This window comes from Pleurodeles waltl, chromosome 3_1, assembly GCF_031143425.1.
Source record: "Pleurodeles waltl isolate 20211129_DDA chromosome 3_1, aPleWal1.hap1.20221129, whole genome shotgun sequence".
In the NCBI taxonomy this organism is placed as follows: Eukaryota; Metazoa; Chordata; class Amphibia; order Caudata; family Salamandridae; genus Pleurodeles; species Pleurodeles waltl.
This window is the reverse complement of record NC_090440.1, coordinates 1,264,520,702-1,264,540,296: the sequence shown is the minus strand read 5'-3', so window position 1 is coordinate 1,264,540,296 and position 19,595 is coordinate 1,264,520,702. Positions and strand designations below refer to the sequence as shown.

General features: G+C 43.5%; 1 protein-coding gene across 2 annotated transcripts in view; it reads left to right on the top strand.

The window, feature by feature from the left end:
* Positions 1-19,595, top strand: part of LOC138285083 (contactin-associated protein-like 5) — a 1,227,365-nt gene that overhangs the window by 239,937 nt on the left and 967,833 nt on the right. For both annotated transcript variants that reach the window (XM_069224601.1, XM_069224602.1), the window contains exon 3: positions 8,132-8,325. In XM_069224601.1, the coding sequence (XP_069080702.1) occupies positions 8,132-8,325 (194 nt within the window). The remainder of the gene's footprint in view (positions 1-8,131; positions 8,326-19,595) is intronic.

The following is a 19,595-nucleotide window of genomic DNA, read 5'->3' as shown; positions in this document are numbered from 1 at the left end:
TAACGCCTAAAAGTGTTATTTACCATGGCGTAAGGACACCTTTCAAAACACGCTAATAAAATACAATAAAGTGTGCATTTAATGTCAATTACTTTCTCAATCGTTTACACAAAGCAGGGAGTTTATTGGATCACGATTGATGGATAAACACCTAAGCAGTTTAAGAAATTGAGTTAGCAGTTGTGAAGGATGTGGGTCTTTCACAAGTAATAGGTCCACAATTGAATCCTTATTGGGAACCAAGAATCCTATTGTAGCACTTGTCTCTTTCAGGGTAGCTAAAAAGAGGAGATGAAGGCCTACACAGGGGAGGTGGGGTTGGCTAGTAATCTTCATTTGCTGGGACACAGCAACACCACTCAATACATTATTGTCCATTTTGTGATTTTTATTACACACACCCTACTAAAAGCTATGCATTGTTTAATAAATATATACATGTTAGGTAAAAATACATTTGGTGACACCCTTATATGACATTTCTCCTCTAGGGGTTCTTTGGCTCCATAAGCACAGTTCCCACCATCAATAGCAACATAATGTACGGGGCTGTAATTTTAAATAGGGCAGGCCTACTGACTTTGACAAAGAGACACAACATCAGTGACTATAAAGCAGTGTTTATGGCTTTGCCAGAGTGTCATTAAACATAAGGAAGGCACGCCCCAGAGTGTCACCAATTTAATAAAATTCCAGCATGTAATGATTCAACATGAAAACCAAGAGAAATAATCAACAGTCATTTCAAACATTAACATTACACTTTCAAAAACATTTTAAAGACATCTTTTAAAATCAAAGCAACCAGATCATGTGCATCAGAGTACTCTTTCAAGTTATTAAAACTGCAGAATGTGATGAGAGAAACAACCACAGGGAAGCCCCCACTCCAAAACCAAATCTCAATGCTGAGAACACTTTAAAACTCATTAAAACGTTTCCTGGGGGTCCTTATTTTTTGGCCCCAGAATATATAGGCTTGTTGAACTTCTCACATGACACATGAAACACTGCTGGGAGGCTCTGCATTCCCTGCAGCCCACAGAAAACTTGACATATTATATGGTGGTAGTGTTGCCCCTTCTTGGGGCACCACAAGGAAAAATAAATATGTAAATAAGGTAGGGCAGGGCATGATGGGGTGCTTTTCGGCTCGGGTTTCGCTAATATGAAATGAGCTGCTTGCTCTGCACTTTTTCCCCAAGCTGGAGTCTCACAAAGCCACATTGCTAAAGTGGCGCAGCGCAGTGGTGCGCCACAAAAGCAGCTCAGTGCTGTGCCATTTTTTAAATGCATTGGTGAGCCATATTTAGAGGACTACAGAGCACTTCTACGTTTCCCCCTGCGCTGGTGCTGAAGTAAGCTGCCTAGCACCAGTGCAGGCATCCTTGCACCATAGTGCAAGGTGTCTGCGTTGAAGGGATAGGTTCTTTATGTGAAGGAAGGTTTCCCTTCCTGCACATAAACAATCTATAATGGTGATTTGGAACTTCTATATGTGCTGCAAAATGCAGCACACCTAGAAATGCCAAAGCGTAATTTTGAATGATTGTTTATGTGAAGGAAGGGACACCTTCCCGCACCTAAACAATCATCCATGGCATTTTGCTTCTTCTATGAAATAGCAGAAAACAAGGAGAAATAAAAACATTCTTCCTTGTTTTGCCATGCTAATGCCACCCCTGGGGTGGCATTAGTTTTTGGCCTGCCTCAGGTTTATGACAACTCTTAAATTTTAGGCAGTGTCAAAAGCGATGGGTGTTGCAGTGTAACACCCACTGTGACACCAATTGCACGTCCCTCTGACGCAGAAAACAGCGTCGGAGGGGCCCATGGTTACAAGGAGGCGTAATGCATTACAAAAAGTGACACTCTGGTGACGCTAGTAGCTCTTAAATATTAGATTGATTCTGGATGCTCCGGTGGGATCAGGATTGTTTTCCTGTTCTGCCCTGCTGGCTTCACACAGTGCAGCACGATTCTTTGGTGGGACCTGTGCAGGCATCTTCAGGGCTCTTGTCTGCACTTCAAACAGGGGACAGGACTGTGTAGGTCTCCAGTGCACGGATGGAGAGATTTAGAACTCAGAGTGGAGCATTCCCCTCCATTTATCAGGATCCCAGAGATGGGTTGCCAGGACCGATTGATCCTGTTCCAGTCTTTGCAGTGATTCAACTTACATTGTTCCCTGGGGGAATGGTGTCCCAGGAGATAAACTTCAGCTCAGGGAGGGAGCACCTCATATGTCACCCTCAGGATAATTAAATATATAACTATGCACTCACCCCCAAGCCCTGGCCAACACAAGTGCTTGAAAAGAAAGTATGATGAAGTGCAATGCACCCGTTTATCTCTGATTTTTTGTTTAAATATATCAGCCCTGAGGGCCAGTTTTGATCATCTTTGGCTTGCTTTTCTCCTGGTGACATGGATTAGTTACCAGAAGCATTTTAACAGATCTCCTGGCCTTTAGAAGGATGTGTTCTGCAGGGAACTTGGGCCCGTATTTATACTTTTTGACGCTAAACTGCGCTAACGCAGTTTAGCGGCAAAAATTTTTGCGCCGGCTAACGCCATTCTGAAGCGCCATGCGGGCGCCGTATTTATTGAATGGCGTTAGCCGGCGCAAGCAGACCGGCGCTGCCTGGTGTGCGTGGAAAAAAACCACGTAGACCAGGCAGCGCCGGCGTTGGGCAAAAATGACGTTAGGGCGTCTTAAAATGGGGCAAGTCAGGTTGAGGCAAAAAAATCGCCTAAACCCGATTTGCGCCATTTTTTTACGACGCCCAGACGCCATTTCATGACTCTTGTCTTAGTAAAGACAGGAGTCATGCCCCCTTGCCCAATGGCCATGCCCAGGGGACTTGTGTCCCCTGGGCATGGTCATTGGGCATAGTGGCATGTAGGGGGGCACAAATAAGGCCCCCCTATGCCACCCCAAAAAAATAAAAAAATATAAAAAATGATACTTACCTGAACTTACCTGAATGTCCCTGGGGTGGGTCCCTCCATCCTTGGGTGTCCTCCTGGGGTGGGCAGGGGTGCCAGGGGGGGTCCCTGGGGGCAGGGGAGGGCACCTGTGGGCTCATTTTGAGCCCACAGGCCCCTTAACGCCTACCCTGACCCAGGCGTTAAATAGTGGCGCAAATGCGGGGTTTTTTGACCCGCCAACTCCCGGGCGTGATTTTTGCCCGGGAGTATAAATACGACGCATTTGCGTCGCCGTCATTTTTTTAGACGGGAACGCCTTCCTTGCATCTCATTAACGCAAGGAAGGCGTTCACGCAAAAAAATGACGCTATTTGCCAATACTTTGGCGCTAGACGCGTCTAACGCCAAAGTATAAATATGGCGTTAGTTTTGCGCCGAATTTGCGTCGAAAAAAACGACGCTAATTCGGCGCAAACGGAGTATAAATATGCCCCTTGATTTTCTGGAAATGTAACAGGGCATTTTTCAGTTAGTGCAATAATGACCTTGTTTGATGGCAACTGAAAAAAACAATTGTGATTTTCCAGGGTTATTTTACGCCCTCATCCATAGTAAATGTATTTATCATTCTTGGACAGACAAAACATCTAGTCCAAATATACATATACCAGTTTCTTCAGATAAATGCAAACATTTTTTATTTCCTCCTTCTCATGAAACAATAGTTTTAACATATGAATGAAACAAGTCTTTTTGTGCCAAACTCTGTATCAACCAATTTCTACATACTGGACATATACTCAATGGCAACTGCTGCCGATCAACGGTGGTGGTGCGGGGATTTACTGTGGTGGTGGGGGGTGTTAAAAATAATAATAATAAAAACTAAAGTTACCTGCCGTCACTCTTCGTCCTCCCGGCAGTCACTGGGGCACAGAGCCGCAATCCAGGTGCTGCTCTCATGCTAAAGCAAGCATAAGAGCAGGGCTGGGATTGGCCTGAGCATGCTGATTTATAGCTCGCTCAGGCAGAGGGCGCCTGAGCTAATTCTCAAATCAGCTGTGTAACACAGCTGGGTGCGATAAATGTAAGTGCCCATTTGGTTTGTCTGGCCTAAGACAACCGGCCAAACTCACATGTGCACTTTACAGTGCCCACCACTCTTCCTCCTTATGGCTCCACCCCACCCTGCCCTAGATGTGGTGTTAGACAGTAATAAATAAAATTATAGTAAAATTATTTTGTTATCATTGTATTTGTCACTGCCTGACTGACCGGGGTGGCGCTCCTCCGCCATTATGAAGGAGCTGCCCCTCCATACACTCAACTGTTTCACTGTGCCTTGGCAGGCCAAATATAAATGTAATGCCCATTTCATAAAAACCTGAAGTCTACTGGAATGCATTGTTTGCTTTCAGGATACACAGATAACTCTGTGAAACATCTACGTATTTCTATTGTATTTGTTTTCCATTTTCTTTTCTTTATTGATCTAAATTGAGTAAAAAATCCCCAACTCTGACCATAATCAACCTTTTATTTATGCTCCTTTGTATTTCATGTCGTAGCTAAACCTCAGTCGAACTATAGAGGCTATACACATAAAAAGAACATACCTAAGAATATACCCATAACAATTTTAGTATACGTGACTATTCCTTTTAAATAGAATGCTCTGTTGCGACGTTTTGAAAACAAATAGTAGTCAATTACGTTACCAGGTTGAAGGCATAACCGCTTTGATGTTTGAGTTTATGGATATGAGCACTATTCGCAAAGAAATAAAATGCAGTACTTGAGACTGCATGCTGTCTATTCAGTGTGCAAGGTTACATACCTTTTTCCCTTTATTCTGGGGGAAGGGTCAAACCTATGACAAAGGTGAAATAAAAGAATGATTGAATAGTGAATGGATATTTTAACGAAAAATGTATTTTCAAGAAAGGCAATCTCACTGTGAAATAGAAATTTGATCCCATTTTATTAAGTCATACTTTACTTTTAACTTTATCAAATATATTCAAACAATTTGTATGAAAGAAAACAGTAAATTTAACATTTCAGACTTTTCCTGATTAATTATGGGGTAAGGAATTTCTATGAAATAAAACTACTTCCCTTAATTCTGTTTTTGCCTGTAGGATTGCCACTAGAGGTTCTATAATTGCAAACAAAAACAAAGGCACAAGATTTTGCTTCATGGGCAAGTTCTACTATTGTAGCTGCATAGTTATTCAATACTGTACTTTCTCTTCTGTATTTCTATTTTACGTCTCCAAACTTCTGGATCTTCTTCCAGAGGTCCTTTTTGTGTCCTTGAAGTGTCCACAACCTGATCCAAAGTTCCAGAAGCTCTGAGTTGATCCTTGGGAGTTGGGACTACAATTCCCAGAATGCACCTGGTCAGAATCCTCAAATGGCCACTGGACGCTGGTCAGCTGGGCTCTGCTTGCAGGACTTGATGCAGGGGACTCTGGGCAGCTCCTTTGTACCTGTAGCAAACAGGGAGTCCCTTCTTGAAGCAGTATAAGACAGGTAAAGTCCTTTAAGTGGTGAAGCCCAAGTGTGCAGATGGTGCAGTCCTCCAGAGTGCAGTATCCAGGTGCAGGTCAGGGGTCCAGCAGGGCAGTCCTTATTCTCCTGTAGTTCTTCCTTGTTGGAATCTGATAGGGATCTGAGGTGTGTGTGCAGGCCTGCCAGTTTTATCCCTGCTCCTCGGTGAAACACAGGGGGGGCCTGTTTCTCCAATCAGGTGCAGGGTCCTTCCCCCTGTGATGACCACTTCCTGGGAAGTGTGGCAAAAATCAATCTCAGGGAGCAACACTCCTCAAAAATCCATCTTTGCTGAAAGTGATTTTTGGAGGTTACATCTGGCTGAGCCCACCCACTGGTATGGCTACAAATCCTAAACACATCCATCTCCTGCCCTCTCCTAATTTAATCAAGGGGGCTCCAAATTGTCTGGGTTTGCAGGATGTGCGGGTGTTGCTGGGTTGCTCCAAATGTCCTTCTCTGCCTTTGAAGACCAGTTTGGCAGCCCTCCCCCTTCCTGCTTCACCATCTGCTGAGGGGAGATCTCCTCCCCCAGCACATCTCTTTTTGTGGAGCCAGGCCACTTCACATCTCATCAAGGCAGCAGGGCCAGGCTGCCAGAGGCTGGCCAATCAGAGCACAGCAGCGACAACACTGCAGGGCTGAAGTTGGCAACTTTTCAGGTAAAGTTTAAAACTCCTTACCTGAACAAGTTATATTAAATCCAACAACTGGAGGTTGTAGGATTTATTATAACAATTAATTTGATACCAAACTTCTGTCATCTGTTTCTTAAGGGGACTTTTAAAATTAAAATAAAGTCTCCCCATTATAGCCTAAGGAGGCCATTCACTACAATGAGGGAAAAACTAATTTGGCTGTTTTACCTCACCAGGGCTTATAAAACTATTTTTATAAGGTCCCTGCTTATAGTTACATGACACCCAGCCCTAGGGGCACATAGGGCACACCTTAGGGGTGACATATGTAAAAATAAGGTAGTTAAGACTTTGGAACTACTTTTAATTCCAAAGTTTAATTTGCATGTAACTTTAATTTATAAGCAGCCAGAAAGGCAGGCCTGCCTTTAAAATGACACTGGGCACCTCAGCAGTGGACCTATGAGGGCACTACCTATGCTGGGGTTCCTAAACCTCCATGCCCTACCATATACTAGGGACTTATAGGTAGGTTGACTTAGCCAATTATAATTAGCCTAATTTGCATACTGATTTTACACAGAGCACATGTCCTGGGACTGGTTAGCCGTACCCAGGGCACCACCAGAGTCAGGAAAACACCAGCAAAAAATGGGGCAAAAAGTTAGGGGGCCTCTGCAATCAGCACTGCTCTCTCACACATCTCAACTGTCATCATTGATCATTGCTAGTTCAAGAAAGGATGCCCAAAGTGGCAGGTGTAGTCAGTATCCCCATTAAATGTTTTCCTTTTTTTTTTATTTATTTTTTTATGAAGGCAACCACTACGGAATGGGTGTTTGGGCCACCATGCTTTTAGATGACATCAATATGGCTCCACCCTCATGTCCATTACCCTTGTATAATCCTCTGAATGAGATCAGGGTGACAACAATGGTAGACATAACTGCTACCATTCTTTGATGAAAGTCTGATTGAATTACCACACTCGTCTGGAGAGGGTCTTGGGATTTGTGGTAATAATAGTGCTTTTCTTTATAAAACATTTTAATCTGAAATTTATATTCATAATATACAGTGACGTCACAAAACTTGAGGGGGGCCTGCACAGTACATGGAGGGGTCCCCTCTCTGGACTCACTTAGGAGGTCTCCAGCCCGTGTACTGTGCTGAAGTGCTGCCTGGAGCTCGGGCCTCTTGCACCACTGGGATTGCAGGGATCTTTGTTGCTGATCATTTAGATGAAACTTCGATAAAGGAGACAGAATTACAATTATGATTTTGTTTAAAACATGGCCTCCAGCTAGCTTCCAATGTTTGCATAGTAAATCTCATTCACTCATTTGCAGTTATTATAGATGTATCAATTTACACTGATATTGATCAAGAAGTGTGCTACACAAGTAATGGCTGTAAAGAGGAATGTATGTAATGTCCACATAAATGTATGTGCTAGCGTTTATAGTTGCTTGATTGACTTGGGAAAGAAGGAGTGTTAAAAATGTGTAGACATTCACAAGGGCTATGATACTAAATATTACTGATGTGAAATGAAGATGGACCAGAGGATAAAATGATCAAAATCTAATAAGAACTTAGGCTCACTACATTAACATTGTCTTTGAAATGGTTCCACTTCTGTTTAGAGCCATTTCTTTCATGTACTTTTTTAGTTGAATGCATACCTAATTTAACTCTTTTACTTCATGCTCAATTTAAAGCCAATTGGTTTGCTCTCACTTGAAATGTGCGAAAAGACTTCTAAACTGAAATTTGTAGTGACCAATCCCTTCTCCTCCATGTGTACCTTCCTTCCTCACACCACTGGTTTAAGGTACACTACAGCTTTTTTGTTACAGATGAGCCTGTGACAAGTAGGGCAAATGAGCCTTCCGCTAGAAAACTTTCATTAAGTTATGATACATCATAAAGTGGATTTACATTGAAACTAAGAAAACATATGATAATGGAAATGATTCCATGGTTAATCTTTTTCTTATTGAATGTAGGAGCAGGAGGCTGGTCCCCCTTGGAGTCGAACACCCAACAATGGCTCCAGGTTGATCTTGGGGATAAAGTGGAAATCACTGCAGTTGCCACACAAGGTAGATATGGCAGCTCAGATTGGGTAACCAGCTATGTTGTGATGTTCAGCGATACAGGGCACAATTGGAAGCAGTATCGACAAGACAACATAATTTGGGTAAGTACCTAAATGCACAAGAATGTTATGGACTAACATGGCTTTAGACTCTTTTCACAATTCTAAAAACATAATTTCTGCTAAAAGAAATGTTTTAATTTTAGTCAGAAGTCAAAACTTGTATTGCCTATTAACATTTGTGGGGTTAAAGTAAAATGTAAAAGTGAAACCGGGTGATGTTGTATCATGGACTACTTTTATTCCAAAGTGTATTTTCCTAAATGAAGTTAGCAAACAACAAGTTTTAGATTTAAAACATCCTTATTTAGTGTTTTTAGCATGAACAAACTACAGCACATGAAGGGATCATAAGAATGCAATACAAATATTGTCCCATAGAAGCTGAACAATTGTAGGCAATTTAGTAAAAAATATTTGCAATCAATGGCTATACACTCAATATAAATAAAATGCCTATGATTCACTCTTACTAGGGGACTGATTTATGATTTGGCACATGGTAATCCATCAGGATAGACATTACATCCGCCATCCTGATGGACAACTGTCCATCAAAACGAGGGATGGCTGCTGGCGTTTCGGTCATCTCTGTACATTCAAAGGTTTGCCTAAACTACCCTTAAAGGAATGGGCAACATATCTCTTGACCTGGCACTGGCCCTGACTGAAAGATTAATTGTGATAAGTTTGAAAGCCTCGGGCAGCCCTATATAAACCATGTGGATCACGGGCTGAAGAGGAAGCACTGCAGACAGAAAAAGCAGGTGGGTTAGCTTAGGAAAGGTATGTCTACTTTGTGGAGGAAAGTGGCTCATATGTTTGAGATTTTTAGTACAGGGAATGGAACAACGGCTTGAACTCAGAAAGCAAGATCAGATCTCAACCTAAGCGAAGGGGCTTATAGTAGAGGGGAATGAAGAAGGAACCTGACTTTATGGTAGCTCTAGTGCCTATAGTGTCTGTGTTGCGAGGCAAGCCTTCTGGCCTCTCCAAGATCTTTTATCATTATTATTATTTAGCCTAGGGTATGTCCAGAATAATCTGTTTTGGTTATCGCTACTGAGCATATGATTGTAATGTAGCTTGCCATATAGTGGTTTATGGCTGTGGATATTCTGTAAAACTGTTACACAACAGATTACTGATGTATTCCGTATGTGTGTGAATGACTTAGATTTATATTCAATTTTAATAAACAGATTAGAAAAATCTCTGTATATTGAAAGGTACCATTGTCGTACCAGTTCCTTTCATTATACAAAATGCTGTATGGTGCACGTCCGCCATCAGTGCTCATGGTCATCCACCAAGCTTTTGCAGTTTTTGAGTTTGAAACACAAACTTACAAAGTAGGAGTTTGTTTCTGAAAAAAATAAAACTAATGAATTATCTGTGTGATTGGCAACCTATGACTTTTCCCAGATGAGCTTCTCTAAGGACTCTAAAAATTCATATCCTCTCTAGGCTGGCTATGTTGACTGCTGATAAGTCAGGTAAAGCTTCTTCCAATAATCAATTTTTTACATGGTGCATATTGATACTACTTTATCATGCAGTATTTGTGGCAGAAAAATAAGGATTTTTCTGAGGTATTATAAGATGTAGAAGAAGACAAGTGAGAATGCATTAACTTGGGAGTTACGGAAAAGGCCCTAGTCTAGGAACGTTGAATACATAAACTGGTTTACAGAGAGGAAAGCATCACCCATATTTAACACCTTTATCTTTGCCTGTCACCAGAATTTTGAATTTGTATGCATGCCTTTACAGAAAGTTCCTCATTATCAGAGTCCGAGTAAACAATCAGGCAGATTAGGTATATTCTTTGTTACTCTGTCATCAAGGTAGACTGTCATCAAGATGCACAATACATCCAAACAGTCACAAGATCTAGAGTTGTGCCAGTGGGTGTAAGTGTACATTAAAACTCATTGGTGATTGATCAGAGCCTTACTGGACTCTGCACGCAATGGTAAATTTTTTAGGGTGATAAGATCACTGACTGAGAATGATCCTCGAGGAAAAAAAAACTATGCTTCACTGGACTGTGCCTTACACAGTTAGGAAATTGACTATTTTGACCAGGGCTGGAGAAAGTACTGCCACAGAAGAATGAACAAGGGGGACAGGATAGAGATTGTCTAGAGACCCTGATCGATCATTTCCATGTGTTGACATGTTTTTTTTGGAACTGGTAATATCAAAGTTTGCCTAAGTGCCAGGATGGGGTTGGAGAGAGTGAAATAATGAAGAGTGAATAACTGTAGCATGTGAGTTTTTTTTTTATATATGAATAGATTTACAGAATTTGTAGATATAAAAATGTACTAACCTTTCACAGGATTTCTGTGAAGAAACAACAGTAAGGGAGACACAGGAAGGCTTAAAAATGACTGTAGTAACTAAAATAGAATACTTTGAATAGTTTTGGACTGTTAGATCTTCTTATTCAGGAAAGTTTGGTTAACTTAGAAAGTTCTTTTTTGTTGTACTTCAATTGGTGTTTGGAGACAGAATCGCTTTCTAGAAACAAGTTTCCCCATTTGTGTTCGAGGTGCCTCATAGATAGTTAGCTCTTTGAACTCATCAGAAAACCACTTGTTTAGTGATTTGGTGCAATAGAACATGCAAGATGTCAAAGGACCCATGATCGTAAACCTATTGTAACGCTTCATTATAAATAGCTGGGGAGTCGTTAACTGTTTTAAACTTGATATCAGAGAATGGAAGGAGTCCTCATACTACAATGTATTTAGGAATGCAGGCTTTTTGATTATGTGTTGCATTGTTCAGTCTTTAAACAGTTCTAGTGTGCTGTTCTGATAATTCACCACAACGCTGAATCAACTTAAGGTTCCAATGTCACAGATTCATCAAGAAGTCATTTGTAAAGCATGCAATAGCCTTCACCCAGCTAGGTGGCGTGCTTCATCACTGAGCTAGCTCCTCGCTGGGTGGGTACTGCAGTACATGCCCTCACTCACCTAAGTGGCATGCTTCATCACTGCGCTAGCTCCTCGCTGGGTAGGTGCTGCATTACATGGTGGGCTCCCAAGAAATAGAGCTCTTTCGCAGAGATGTTTTCTCCTCCTGGCCTTGTATTTGCCACAGCTCAGGTCACTACCCTATTTGGGTGGGTTTAAGGAGAAAAGTAGGCTGGGTGTAAGTATAGGTAAAATTGCTGACATGCCCTCCCTTAAAATTATTTATTCCTGGTGGGTGTGAGTTTCAGTCAAGATTAAAAACAGGACTGAACCAAGCAGGTATAGTCATGAGCCCCTGGTTTTACAGTGTGGTTGCTTTGTTAAATAACATGCATGAAATGAAGATACTGTGAGCAGTGTGCTATTGCCATCAGCATGTATGGTATTTACATAATTTCATAGTTACTAACTCTGCCGCCACTGGAGACATCAACTGGTAGTGATCACCCACCAGCGGTGGTTTCTCCTTGAGGGTGGGGTAGCGCTGTCCCCACCACCCGGGGAGCATCACCCCCACCACCCACTGTGAGCTGCTCTAAATGTGGACAATAAAATGGCAAATACATTATTTGATTGCCATTTTATTTTTCACAAGGCATGCCACAGCAGTACAGCCTGCCTCGGAGCCAGGAGAAAAAAGGGGCGTGTACTCCTTTGATTGAAGTACTAGAGCAGTGCTGGCAAACACTGAAAAGTACGCATGTCAGTTTGGCCTGCAGCCTTGCGCCAGCTAAACTCATATGCACACTTTGAAGCTCTACACCCGGCTGCCTTGGCCAGCTGGGTGGAGACAAAGAACAGGGCTAAAGGGCCTGAAAAAGCACCTGGCCAGCCCACTCCATCCAATCCTGGCACTGCTGTCACTGTGGTTAGCAGCATGAGAGCAGTGCCAGGATTGCTTAGGGAAGATTCCTCTTGCACTCGTGCGGTCAGAGATTGTGAAGTACGCTGAGGACGATGCAGCCAGGGTAAGTACATTTATTTCATTTTTAATTTTAATACAATGCACACAAGAAGAGGGGAATGAAGAAGGAACCTGACTTTATGGTAGCTCTAGTGCCTATAGTGTCTGTGTTGCAAGGCGAGCCGTCTGGCCTCTCCAAGATAAGTGCTTTTATTGTGCATGCTTTTATGCCTGTGTTCTGATTTCACTGGTTTTTCATGCGTGGGGCACTTCGCTCGCCCCACCACTTTCATGTTTTGCCGTCCGCTTCTGTCACCCACCAGTGGAATTTGTACTATATCCTTAAAGCAGCTCCTGTGACAATGGAAACAACCTTTGAAGGTGGAACTGTTATTGGTGACTGGTTCCACCATGGTAGAACTGCTGTCATGAAAGTCGATGTCTCAGGACTCTTAAACAGTATGTCCCTGATGCACTACTATAATTCTAGAAGTGTGTGAGTGCATTTTACAGAATATCTGTGCAGGGCCACCATGGTTTAAATAGCAATTGTGCTCTGAAGAAATACCAGAAGAAGTGGCTGTGGAAGGGACACTTTAAATTAGGTTGCCAGTCCAGGGCATTTTCCTTCAGCATCATGTTTCCAACTATGTAACCAAAAGCAACTGATCCTTCTGTCATCATTTACATCAAGCAGCAGAATGCACAGACAAACTAATGAAACCACTGATTAATGTCCTAGTTCAAATCATCTCCATATCAGACTATTAGTCTGAAATTAACAGAGGCCCCACTCTGTTATTTTAAATTTTGACTTCTTAATATTGCATCCAAAGAGTTCATTCATGTTGTATAATGCAATTTCCTGAATATATTAAAGAATTCCTTTGCCCTATTCTGAAGTATCTGATTTTTTTTGTCATTTCAGCACCCTGAATATTTAACTTGACTGACCAGAGTATTACAGTTTTGCCTCTGTCCTCATTAGCTTCAACATAATGAATATTCCATCCATTATTCACACATTAAAGAAGTAGTAAGAGCAAGGCCTTAAAATATTAGACCTACAGTATTGTTCATAAACACTTACTTGTAATACAATTGCATATATGTATCAAAAAAGTTTATATGGGCTATTTAATCTATTATTTAATTGTTTTGTACTTTACCAGCATATGACAAACGCAAACTTTTAGCATATTGTTTTGCATGTTGCTTCAAATATTTTCTTGCCTGTAAAGTGAGCTAGAAAATTGCTTTTCTCTCTCTAAAATCCATTATTTTTATGACTGTGTTGTGTCTCAGCAAAAGGCATTGATATACAAAAAAGTTTCTGGTCATTCCATTAAGAAATAATCTATTAATGAGAAAATAAACTCCAGGAAATGGAAATGAGGGTAGGATAGTTTAACACTTCATGTCCTCTCTGGTGGCTAGATCACAGAATATAGTTTCCTTTCTACTTGAATGGGAATGAAACATACTCTGTGGAATGCCACAGGATCACACTGCCTACAAGTGTCTTTACCATCAGCAATTTGCTTCTGTCTAGCCTAATCAAGTCACTAAGGCCCTCATTCTGACCCTGGCGGATTGAATCCGCCAGGGCCGAGGGCAGCGAATGCACCGCCAACAGGCTGGCGGTGCATTCATGGGCATTCTGACCGCGGCGGTAACGCCGCGGTCAGAAACGGGAAACCAGCGGTCTCCCGCCGGTTTCCCGCTGCCCATGGGAATCCTCCATGGCGGCGCAGCAAGCTGCGCCGCCATGGGGATTCCGACCCCCTTCCCGCCAGCCTGGTTCTGGCGGTTTACACCGCCAGAACCTGGCTGGCGGGAACGGGTGTCGTGGGGCCCCTGGGGGCCCCTGCAGTGCCCATGCCAATGGCATGGGCACTGCAGGGGCCCCCTAACAGGGCCCCACATTGCTTTTCAGTGTCTGCTTAGCAGACACTGAAAAGCGCGACGGGTGCCACAGCACCCGTCGCACACCTTCCACTCCGCCGGCTCCATTCGGAGCCGGCATCCTCGTGGAAGGCGCTTTCCCGCTGGGCCGGCGGGCGATCTTTTGCAGATCGCCCGCCGGCCCAGCGGGAAAGTTGAAATGCCCCCCGCGGTCTTCTGACCGCGGGGCGGTGTTTGGGCGGTTTCCGCCCGGCGGGCGGCGTCCGCCGCCCGTCCGGGTCGGAATGAGGCCCTAAATGTTCTATTCTATTGTTGGACTTGGCACTCTCTGTAGGATCACCATCAAACATTTTGCCTTCACCCTCCTGCTTTCAGAATGTGCTTTAGTTGCCTTTTACACAGCAAACTTCACCACTGCTAACCACTGCTAGAGTGCCCGTGGTCTCTCCCTAAAACATGGTAACATTGGGTTACCATCAATTGGCACTTACGATTTACCTGTAAGTCTATAGTAAAGTGCTACTATATGTACCCAGAGCCTGAAAATTAAATCCTACTAGTGGGCCTGCAGCACTAATTGTGCTACCCACTTAAGTAGCTTTTTAAACATCTCAGGTCTGCTATTGCAACCTGTATGTACAGTTTAAACAGCTATTTCAACCTGGCAAAATAAACCTTTTGCCCAGGTCTAAACCTTCCCTTTTAATACACATAAGTCACCAGGGTTAGTCCTAAATGTCCCAGAGAGGTAGATGCAATGTATGTAAAAGGCTGGAAATGTACTTTAATGTTTTACATCTCCTGGTAGTGGAAAACTACAAGGTCTATGGTGCTCATTATGACCCTGGCGGTCAGAAGACTGCCAGGGCCGCAGTGGCGGTCTCACAGTGGCTGAAGCCAAACTGCTGAGCCCCTGCCTGTCCTGCTGCTTTTCCATGGTCTGCCGTGCTGGAGGCGAGCACCTCCAGCAAGGCCAACCCAGCATTATCGACAGCAGTATTATGAGGTGGGAAACAGCCAACATTTTCCTGGCAGTCGCACTGCCAGCAAAATGCTGGCAGTCTTGCATCCTGGTGACAGGAATAAGCGTTCCTGTCACCAGGACACACTCACACACACATCAACAAACAACCATGCATGCACCCAAACACTCCTACATGCACACAAATACCCCCTGCAACCACGCAAACTCAACATACACGCCCATTCACACTCACACATACACCGCTGCATGCACCCAAATACTCCCCCCTCCACAATGGTTTCTTGCACCCCCATTCACCCACGCAATCACACAAACTTACATGCACCCCCACTCAGCCCCACATTCATACATTCAAACACACACTCACACTCGCACACATTCAACACCCCCTCCCCCACATTCAAACACTAATGCAGACACCACACACACTCACTCAACACCCCTCCCCTGTCAGAGGATCAAATTACCTCGTCAATCAAGGAAGTCGTCCGGGAGGGGACGGGTCCCGGAGCTCCCACCACCGGCAGCACCCCGCCATCAGGACACTGCCACGCCATATTACTGGTCGTAATATGGCATGCGATTACCTTTTAGTGTGGCAGGGCTGGCGCCGGTGGTGAAACCGTCTCTTCAGCGCCGACTGCCAGCATGACTGCCGATGGATTTCCACCTGACTTCTGGAGGAAATCCTTCAGCACTCCTAACATGGCAGTCTAAATAACATCTGGCAGCCGCTCCTTTGGCGGTCTTGAGAAAAGACCCCCAAAGTCATAATGAGGGCCTAAGTCTCCAGTAGGATAGCATAGAGTTACCTTATTGCATTTAATAAGTGATGATTTTAGGGCTGGGCAGAGTTTGAAGAGTTGCGCTACACGGAGCTCCATGAAGTGCCCAAAAAAACTCTGCTGTGCTACGTGGAGTTATGCAAGCAGCAGAGTGCTTTAGGTCGCACCATTTGCACTGATTTTTAGCACCAGGTGTTTGCACTTCCTGCACAGTTCAAGAGGGTGCTGCTTCTTTTCTGTTGCGCAGGTTCATTTTCGACTTGAACGGCCATACCTCAATGTGTACGAAAGATTTCTCAACACAAGGGGTCACAACCATCTGCGACCGCTCACATTGAGAAATCTTGCCAGAAGGTAGTCTTGAGTAATATTTTCCATGCTCGCACTCGCCAACTCACCGTTGATGAGCGCGAGCGAGGAAAAAAATTCAGTTTCACTCCACTGTGCATTTTTCAGAACTCCGAGCAGTGGGAAAAACTCTGCAAACTCCGCAAGCAGAGCAGAGTTCACCGCCCACCCCTAGATGATTTTCAATTGAGGGCAATTAGGAATGCTGAGCTTGGTATCTAAAGAATTGTAATTTAAAACCCTCTTTAATGGTAAAGTTGGATTTTACGTCACAATTTTGAAAATGCCTTTTTTACAAAGTTGGTATTTTCTTCTCCCAACCATTTGGTGCCTGCCACCTGTATCCTGGGTCACATGACTAGTCAGTTCATGTGCATTGCTCTCAGACAGTGAAACAAAGGGGAAATAGGTGTTGACAGGATGGGCTATCTCTCATAGAAGGTGTGGTGGAGCTACCACCTACCAGACTTATACATCACAACGTCTCGAGCCTGAGCAGATTCACAAAGGGTTTGACACTAGTCTTTTGTGTCCCCAGACAAGCCTGGACCAGGGAGGCAGGTAGGAAATTCCAAGCACCTCTGGGGGTGGAAATCTCCAGGACCTTCTCCTACTTTGAAGCTGGCATCAGGTATAAATATTGGACGGAAGGCTCAGAAGGGCTGCTGTACTTCTCTGTAAAAAAAAGGGATGCTACTCTGTTGCCCTCTTGTCCTCCTGCCCTGCTGCCTGAGTGAGAAGGGCTAGATCTGCATCTTCAACCCTGGACCAGCAGAGGAACTCAAGTGCCAGTTGGCTGGCCTCCTCAGCAGGGCTTCAGGACATTAGAGGCCTCAGACACCTTGTACCTAGCACCTGGACTTCGCCTGTTGTGAGGCTTGCCCCCCAAGTGGTACCACCCCATTCCTGGATACTTTAAAGTGAGGCTGAAGGTGCTCTTCAAACCCGTCTGTGGTCTCGGAAGAAGTGACACATTGTTCTGCAGATCCTCCAAACCAATAGTGCGTACTGCATCTTGGCGCAGTGCCTCGGATCACAGCCCTGTAACTGCTCGGAACTGCCTCTGCGCAATGCGTCTCGATGCAGGAGCTCGAATAACAGCCCTGCAGCTCATCAGAAACGTCACTGTATGACACCTCCCCACATAGGACCTCGCATTGCTTGTATTTCACCCTGGCAAGAATTGTGTTGGTGCTTGAGTAGGATTTCACAGCCCTCAACCAAACACCCACTTTCCTACACAGGCAATTGAGTATGATGGTGAGATCCATAAGAGGCAGTACTTTAAGGATGAGCAAGAAGGGATGTGTGTAAGAGACAAAGCAGGCTTGATGTTATAGATGTGCTGTCAGATCTGTATTTTTTTTTACTGAAGAAGAGGGCGATGGCACTGCACTTATTTGTAGGATATGGAATAGATGGTCAGGCAGGGGATTTATGCAGTGCTTAATTGTCTTGAAGAATATTCTGCTTTTGTTGGTGGTTTTATTATTAGTGTTAGTATAATACTTTGCATTAGCTAATGCAATCAGCCATCTGTATGTTATACATATCATGTGGTAACCAGAAGTTCTGTTTTTCTTCCATTTTCTTTCCTGTCTACTGATGGAGAATTTAGGGCCAGATTTATGAAAAGTTAGCGCCACCTTTATGTCACTTTTTGATGCAAAAGCAGAGCAAACTTACTAAATATAATTATATTTTGTAAGTTTGCTCCGCTTTTACTTCCAAAAATGACGTAAAGGTGCAGCTAACTTTTCTGAAATCAGGCCCTTATTTTATCACCAGGGTGCTGCAGGTTTGATCTGTACTTGTTTTGGTTGGAGTGTGGGTGTACACATAGGGGCATAATTACAAGCACTGTGTGCTGCCTGGATGTCACTTTTTGTGATGTACCGACAGTGCTTAGTGGAGATCCATATCTACAAGGCCACGCAAAGCCACTTTGTGTGGCTTTTCATGGCCTTGTACATATCGTGTGAGGCAACGCAGCACAAGTTTGGATGCATCAGAGAGGCATTCCATGGGCAGTGTGGTGGGTTTTTCCACACAACACCCATAGGTTTTGACGCATTCCAAGATTTACAAGACTCCTTAAACCTGGGAAGATGTAAAAAAAAGTATGCCTCTCCAGGGCAGGCTCTTTATTTTTCCTTGTTTTTTCCTCTTTAGTAATAGTCATATTAAGTAATAGTCATAGTAAGAGGAACATGCTTCCCAGTATTGTTTTTGTGCCAGAAAGTGTCCCTTCTCAAACAAAAACAATACTGCCAAAAATGCAGACACCCATGCACCATGGTGCAAATGTGCCTGCGCAGTTTCTAGGCAGCAATTTGTGTGCCAGAGCAGGGGTAACAGACAGAAATGTACTGTAACTTAAAAATATGATACATTTCTGCCCTTTCCATGTGGTGCAGGGCAGCACAGCAAGCTCATTTGCTGTGTTTTCATGCACCACATGTTTTTAAATATGCCCATAGTTTTGAAAAAAGTGTTAACGTTGTTTAGAAGCGTGTTGGCATCAAGCATGCAGTTGGCATGGCAAAGAATGAGATTAAGCACTCGGTTGTTAATTGAGAAGTCTGCAAAGGATGTGCAGGTTAGGTCTTCTCTTTGGGTTGGCCTTGGTCAATTGATAGGGTTCTGAGCAGGGAGATAGGGAAAGCAAAGTGGTCAGTCCAGTCCAGGGGTTCGGGTGATTTGCATTAAGTTGTTGGTTATGTAGGTGAGACACGTTTGAGAATGTTGCCCTTAGATTGTGTTGGTTGGATGGCATACTGTACCACATTGAGTGTGTCAATGTTAGGGATAGGCGTAACTTGTGCAATTCCTTGTAGAGCAACCACGTGGAATTACCCAACAGTTCACTGACATTGAACACAATAACACAAGAAGAATAACTTTGAATTTAGCTCTAATTTCTAAAAATGCCCATTCATGTCTAAAAAGGACTTGAGCATGCATTTTGCACTAAGCAATAGTGATAAATGCAAGAGAACATCAACACTGACAACGAGCAGTCACTCATGCTCACTAAATGAGCACTTGGGATAGGGTTTACCCCCCCCACCTTAGTCTTAGCTTTTTTCTTAATGCTAAGAAATAGCACTAAATGCAACAGAACGTGAATGATGAGCTCAAGCAGCAGCTCGAGCAAGCTAAATGTGCTGTTGTGGTAGGATTTTTTCCTTCAAATTACTCTTAATTTTTGAGTGGCATAATCTTGTTATTAGTGGTAATTACATGTCAAAGAATAATGCAGAATTACTGAAATTACTCTCATTTCTCCAGCGTAATTACAATTTCATTCAGGACTAGACAATATGGTTGAGGAGGGTTACTCTTATTTCATGGTTAAGCTTGAGTTGTTTGGGCAGTTGAAGTCAACTTAAGGGTTG